This window comes from Triticum aestivum, chromosome 2B (assembly GCF_018294505.1).
Source record: "Triticum aestivum cultivar Chinese Spring chromosome 2B, IWGSC CS RefSeq v2.1, whole genome shotgun sequence".
Classification (NCBI taxonomy): domain Eukaryota; kingdom Viridiplantae; phylum Streptophyta; class Magnoliopsida; order Poales; family Poaceae; genus Triticum; species Triticum aestivum.
Genome location: NC_057798.1, coordinates 592,678,199 through 592,685,830, shown reverse-complemented (window position 1 = coordinate 592,685,830; position 7,632 = coordinate 592,678,199). Strand labels below are relative to the sequence as shown.

Below are 7,632 nucleotides of genomic sequence, written 5' to 3'. Positions count from 1 at the left end.
CCTCTTTGTCTGGTCTGGTAGTGCCTGCAATTGGTGCTTCTCCCTTGGTGGAGTATTTGTGTTTTGTTGCTTTTAGTCTAGCTAGGTTCCAAGGAAGGGGACATTTAGGCTTTTCTTGTTTTGCTGGTACGAGGAGACATGGCCGGAAGCACCAGCGAACCACACCAATAGTATCTCTCGTTAGCTCACAAACATCTTTGTGAAGTACTACCTCCGTAGTATACTCTACTTTCAATCTTGTACTCGTAACCTATTTTGTCCTTCCCTTCTTCACAGTTTGGGAGAGATACAACAGAGAAGACCACCAGAGAAACGGTCGTCCCGGACCCAGACTATCATCGCTATACTTGGTGAGCTCTAGAGGTAGTATATAGAACATCTCTCTTCTCTAGAAATGTACTTCTATGTCAAACTGAAAAAAGATATATGTTGTCTGGTAGGCTGGTAATATGTCCATCCATTAACCACTATTTTTTCGTAATGCAGGGATATCTGGTGTGTCTGCATATGCATAAAATCTTCTTGCCGCTGCACCTGTAGACCTACTGGGGCTGCTTCTCTTGTTTCATGATTTGACGGAGAGCTCATTTCATGTTTTGGATCTCTTGCCAGGTTTGTTTATGTCTTGGATTGGAGCAGCGACGCAAGTAGGGAGAGGTCGTTGCCTAGACTGTTTCTCCTCTCATCATCGTGGCTTGCAGGTCACCACTGTCACAAATGTTACTTTTCATTTACATTCACATGATGTTGTAGTGTTCCAGGCATGAAAACGACAAAATATTGTGGCCGGCTGCCACCGACCGACTCGAGCTCGCTTCAGCCTCCTCCTACGATCCTGCAGCTACTACCTCCCCAAGCAAAGTCAACCTACAGCAACAAGGTGAGCCTCTTACCCTGCAATTTTTATTGTCTTTTTTCTGCACTGAATGCTTGCTCCTTGCTTTTTTACTTTGTAGTGTTTCTTTTCTACTGAACCGTGAAATTGGCGTGTATGATTTCTAGAAGCTATCTCTCTTTTATGCAGTAATTGACTTTGTGTTAGCATTTGGTTTCGAAAAATGTCATTGTACAACCTGACCAATTCTTGGTGCTAATTGTTTCATCCTTTCGTATTTTAAGTTTGCGAATTTAAGGCTCTACCATCATACAAAGGCAAACATTCATGTGGATTTGGATTAAGTGCACCTCCTTTTCATTATTCCAATTAATGAGTGCTCACAGAAAAGGATACGATGCTAAGATTTGCCATAATAGATTCTTGACTTGCCATAAATTCAAATAAGGATTGAATATATTTGTAGTTAAACCATTCTTGCTCAGGTTTCAGATTTCTCAATCCATATTTCTGTGCAAATATCAATTCTTGACAGGTTATTCAGTAATCTCGCACATGTTCGTTTTCACTATATATCATCAGTATTAAAGTTCATACATGATACGTTATATTCTCGGCTTTAGAACATTAAAGTTCGTACATGATACCTTATCATCAGTAGTAAAGTTCATACAGTGTTCTCCTGCTTAGTCTACATCAGATAGGGACTTTAAACATGATCAGTTTAGATAATGACAGGCATCCTCAAGTACATGTAAAACCATGGTATCCTCAAGCCATGGTTGGGGAAGGATAAAATTAGAAAAGGAAAAGAGGGTCCTAACATGTTTAGTACCATCTTATGGGTTGTTTTGAGGTCGCAGATCTGTAGCATACTAACATATGTTCTGCTATCTTTCCTACTTTTCTGTTAATTTGTGCTCTGAATATGATCATGTGACCTGCTTTCTTCAGTTCATTTGCTTCAGATCATGTGGTCTGCTTTCTTTTCTTCTCCATACAAGCTACATGTTACGGTTACATACATGTGGGAGCAGATTAAATCTGTCCATTCAATTGTAGTCATAATTTTCTTAAATGGATTTATTTCAAGGCCTGTTATGTATTGTTCACATCTTCTGCCTTTCAAGTGTGTTGGTAGCACACCTTTTATTATTAACCAACACATGTATTGTTCATGTCTTCTGCATTGTTCATTGAGCACAAAGGTATCACTATTTAGGTAATTTGTATGATGGGTTATAGGACTGTATGACTGCTAACCAATTTATCCTTTTAACAGAACATGGTTTGATGAAAGGAGGGTGATGGATGCGCCATGTGGCAAGTCACCTGGATTGTGTCATGTTGGCAGGGTGATGGATGTGCCATGGGGCAAGTCTGTCTGCTGAATGGTGTGGACGGAAGAGCGACAATAACTATGGGGTTGGTCAAAGGTTGAAAGAAATCTCTTATGTGTCTTCGGTCTCGACACCACGTGTAGGTAGCCGTTATTGATAATACAAACTTTGAAAAGTTTGTTTCAAGGTTCATAACTCTCTGTTTCAAGTGACAAAACAAACTACTCATAGCAGGTTCATGTGATGTGGCGTATAAAAGGTCGAATGTCAAGACGATCAGGTGAATGTATCCAAAAATATTCTTTTGTGGAACTATATATGTTCTTTGTCTCACACTGCTGTTGTGGCTTTCTTTTCTTGTATGAAAAGTACACTATCTATCTAAACTTGATGTGGATTGATCGACCTTGCTCGCTTTTGGCACAAGTATATATTTCCATTTCCTATGAACTTCCAGATGAATTTTTGTACTGACAAAATTCCTCGTGTTTTCTTTGCATTTGAAAAATGTGATTGCCTTGCCTTATGCCATGACTTTGACATCCCATACCAACTAGCAACAGTATCGTGCTTTGTTTAAATGCTGGGACAACACGTTCAGCCAGGCACCATGCGCCAAGGCGCGTTCCCGATCTAATACATACAAAGGCAAGATTCATTTAGCGTGGCACAAGCATGCATGGCAAGCTGCCCACGTACGTGCACATGCACGTGCATGAAAATCTTGGTGCAAGTAACACGTCCTGGCCACATGCACATAGGCTAGATGTAGTAGTCTAGCTTTGTACGTATGTATTCGGATGTCTCGGCCTGCCGGCAAGCTCATGTGCGTACATACCTGAATACCCGCGACTATGCACACTTTTCTTTTCCCTGACGCATGAGAGAAATCCATACTCTTTCTCTTCCCTTCTCCCAGAGAGCACATTAAGATTTTTCTCATCTCAAACAGCATGAAAATACCTGAATTAGGTTTCCACACATACATAGGAGATCAACATCTGCTAAAGATCGAGAGCTAGCTAGCTAGGTAGGCAACTACAGAGAAGAGATCAACATCTGCTAAAGATCTTATAAAGATCAGCATTAGGATTCCACACACACAATAGGATCGCGCCAAACGACGGGGTTCCACAATCACGTACAGTAGAAGATTAGTGGAAGATCACGGAACAGAGCAGTAGTAAAATGGAGTACCAAGCATCCAAATTCATAGGACAGATCAACATAACAGTAACAGTAGTATAAAATGGCGCTGGCTGGCTAGCCGGAGCCGGACCAACTTCCTCCAGCGCCCTCATGTCTTGCTTTGCTTTTATTCAGTCTGCTTCTTTCTTCTCCCGGTAAGATCATGGCTTCCCTTCCCTTCCGCCGCTGGAGATAAAGATAGATATGTCAAGAACTCAAGATTGCGGGTGTGTTTTACCAATAACGAGGCGGAGACGTAGGTACATACCTGGTGCTGCAGCTGCATCAATTCCCGGCCTTTCTCATCACCAGGCTGCAGAAATGAGCTACCAGCGCGAGGATAGCTCCGACGACGATGGTGCAGATGAACACAGTCAGGAAGATGTGATCCTTTACGATCCTCCCTGCAGCGCAGCGCGTCACAAGTTAGAGACGGAATCGCCATGGAATTTACCGGCCGGAGTAATACTCACGAATCTTCTCTCTCAGCGGCGGTGCCGATATCTCGAGACGGAGGTAGCAGTCTGGGCCCAGAACCGCGGCCACGCTTCCTTGCACGCCGTCGGCGGTGAGCCCCCAGCTCGTGGCCATCTGCAGCACCGCATCACTCAGGCACAGGTCGCACCCCGCCGGGGCGCGGTCCGGCGCGCACTGTGCCAGCACGCGCACCTTGTCGCCGTTGCTCGCCGTGGCAGTCGCGTCGGCGGCGGGCACCCGGCCGTTCGCGGATTGCGGGACCAGGGGCAGCGCCACGGCCAAGAAGTGCAGCACGTCGATGTCGTCGATGCCCGGGACGGAGTCGTCGGAGAAGGTGAGGGCACCGATGTCGATGCCGTCGGAGGAAACGTTGGTGTCGGCGTAGCCCAGGAAGCAGCCGTCGTTCAGGAAGCCCGCGTTGCCGCACTGGTCGGCGATCTTCCCGCCGGCGTCGGACAGGCAGTGGAGGCACGGGCCGGGCGCGGGGTCGCCGAAGCAGAGGCCACGGGCGAACGCGCCGCGGGTCCGCATGGAGGCGAAGCCCGTCGGTGCGGCGGCGGAGGGGAGGTCGTCGAGGAGCGAGAGAAGACTGCGGTGGAACGCGCCCCTGCCGTTGGGGTGGGGCGTCGGCGGCGGGTAGCACCTTGTCACGATGACCTTGGAGGTGCCAGTGACCGCCGTCATGGCAACGAGGGAGAGGAGGAGGAGGCGGCGGCGGGAGAGCGCCATGGGAATAGGCAACTCCGGGAAGGTAGTGGTGGACACTCGGAGGAGGAGGAGGAGCCGAGGAGAGTCTCGCGGCGCTAGAACGAACTAGTGTAGCGCGAGCTCGCGTCTGGTAGTTAATGTATGTCAGGCAGCTCGCATCGGATGCTTTCCCGCGGCATAGATTTGGAAAGGGCGATTGGCTACGCATTTCCTGCATGGCCATTCCAAGCAAGAAGACAACACCGCCCCTCATCAAGCTGCACCCGCACTGATTGTATCTGAGCTAGTAAGAACGGGCTCTGCCTCTGCTAAGTGGAAAGAAGCACCGGCAGCGCTGCATGGTTTTGCCTCATCCGCACTACAGGAAAATTCCGTTTTCCCGTGTGTTAGGCTATAAGCCGAGAGCTATATTTCGGGTACTCGGCTTATATGCATCTAAGCCGTGTCTAGGCAAAAAAGCACCAGGCAAATGCAAAGGACTCGGCTTATAGCCATCTATAAGCCGAGTGTAGAAAAAAAGCCCTCGGCTTACAGTGAGCACACGGTATCTACAGGAAAAAGCACTCGGCTTCTAGCTGGCACTCAGCAAAGACATCTGCCACGTGTCTACAACGGAGGTAGCTGACGGCGCCGTCACAGAGCATCCTATAAGCCGTGTGCCGCGGGATAGCACTCGGCTTATACAGTATGTAAGCCGTGTGCCCTGAGATAACACTCGGCTTATACAGTACATAAGCCGTGTGCCGTATGATAGCACTCGGCTTATATGTTGGCAACCCATGAAATTTATGGAAAATTGGTTTAAAATAATTTTCATTGCATTTATCTTAACTATTTATTGTTATTTCTTTCTCACCTAATTTCTCCCGACTAGTTTTATGGGTCTTATTTTTTAAACTCCCAATTTAACGCCGCTTTATGATCACATGCAAAAGTAACTAGTGTACTCTTCTGACCCCCTAGGTTACCCATATTATGATCACATTCAAAAGTCACTACTGAAAATTCACTCTACACCCAGTGCTTGGCTCTTTGCTGGGAGCCAAAACACGGTCGGGCACTTGGCAACCCGAAGTAGGTGGCTGGGCCTGCCTCACCCTCGTCCGCACAAGGCCTACGCATGTCGCAAAGAGATCACATAGGATTTCTCATGCCGCTTCTGGGCATGATTTCATCTGTCACCTTGCAGATCTGCAATTTCTGACGCAGAAACCATAACAGTGCAATAAATGTCTCAAATATTACAGGCGGGTCCGAAAAATGCGGGGGCCTGGCACGTGTCATTCGAAGGCCTCATTTGAGAGCATAAGAACTTCTAGGCCAACAGAGCAACATGACCCGCACTGCCTTCACAAACCCGACACGTTCCTTCTCGGTACACAGAGACTACCTCGGAGCTGGTGGTAGTTCACAAGTGGCCTCAGATGAGGCGTATTCAAGACGTGTCTAAACTTCTACCACACCCTAAAGGGCCCATGTGATGACACCATGCCAGCTCCCGAGGATTTCCGGCATCGTACGATTTTTCGACACTTTAAATGGTTGGATCAGGCATGTCGCGGACATAATACCGCCCCGGGTGTAAGGGTGTACCCCTCCCTCGTCCGCATAAGGCATACGCATGTCGCAAAGACATCACATAGTATTTTCCATGCCGCTTCTGGGCAAGCTTTCATATGGCGCCTTGCAGATCTGCAATTTCCAGAAAATATTACATGCGGGTCCAGAAAATGCGGGGGCCTGGCACGTGTCATTCGAAGGCCTCGTTTGAAAGCACGAGAAGTTTTGAGGCCAACAGAGCAACAGGACCGACACTTCCTTCACAAACCCGACACAGTCCTTCTTGGTACCAAGAGACTACCTCGGAGGTGGTGTAGTTTACAAGTGGCCTCAGATGTGGCATAATCAAAACGTGCCCAAAGTTCTACCACACCCTATAGGGGCCATGTGATGACACCGTGCCAGCTTCCGAGGATTTCTGGCATTGTATGGTTTTCCAAGGATTTAAACAGTTGGATCAGGCAAGCCGCCGAGGTAATTTCACCCCCCGATGTACGGGCATGCCCTTCTCTCGTCCGCATAAGGCCTACGCTTGTCGCAAAGACATCACATATGATTTCCCATGACACTTCTGGGCATGATTTCATGTGGCGCCTTACAGATCTGCAATTTTTGGAGGTGAAACCCTAGTAGTGTAATAAATGTATCAAATATTGCAGGCGGGTCCGAAAAATGCGGGGGCTTGGCACATGTCTTTTCATGGCCTCCTTTGAGAGCACGAGAAGTTTCGAAGCCAACGAAGCAACAGGACCTGCACTTTCTTCACAAACTAGACACGTTCCCTCTCGGTCCCCAGGGACTACCTCGAAGATGGTGTAGTTTACAAGCATCCTCAGGTGAGGCATATTCGAAACGCGCCCAAACTTTTACCACACCCTACAGGGGCCATGTGATGACGCCATGCTAGCTCCTGAGGATTTCCGGCATCTTACGATTTTACGAGGATTTAAACCGTTAGATCAGGCATGCCGTCGAGGTAACTTCGCCCACCCGGTGGCTGGGCCTGCCCCTCCCTCGCCCGCACAAGGCATACACATGTCGCAAAGACATCACATAGGATTTTCCATGCCGCAACATCGTACGAAATAATCAATGTTGGGGATATCGCGACATCGTATGAAATAATCAATTATTTATTAAAAAATGAAATAAAATACAATAAGAAGAAAATAAAATATGTATAGTAAAGATACAATAAAATAAAGTATAGAAATTATTAGAAGTAAAAATAATAAACTTTTTCTATTGAAATAAAATAAAAATATTAAAAAAATTGTAAACCGTGTGTTTTTATAAGACACTCGGCTTACCAGGCTATTGTAGGCTTAGTAGTGAGCGCGGGACTTGCGAAAATAGACGCGCGAGAGAGGCCATTTTGGCCCAGATCCACCGCGGAGCGCCTTCAGCCCCCACTTCTCCCGAGCGCCGCCCCTGTTTCTCCCCGCGCGCTGCCGCCCTGTTTCTCCCCCCACCTCCGGCGCCACCCCTCACCTCCGGCGCCGCCCCCCTTTTCTCCCCCCCGCC

The 7,632-nt window shown here is 47.6% G+C and overlaps 1 protein-coding gene across 1 annotated transcript; it reads right to left on the bottom strand.

Annotated features, from left to right (window-relative positions):
• Positions 1-3,056: 3,056 nt before the first annotated feature.
• Positions 3,057-4,959, bottom strand: LOC123046217 (plasmodesmata-located protein 5). Its single transcript, XM_044469525.1, has 3 exons — positions 3,837-4,959; positions 3,632-3,767; positions 3,057-3,549 (listed from the first exon to the last, which is right to left on the bottom strand). Exons 1-2 carry the CDS (start codon positions 4,567-4,569, stop codon positions 3,649-3,651), a joined length of 852 nt encoding a protein of 283 aa, XP_044325460.1. The 5' UTR covers positions 4,570-4,959; the 3' UTR covers positions 3,057-3,549; positions 3,632-3,648.
• Positions 4,960-7,632: the final 2,673 nt, after the last annotated feature.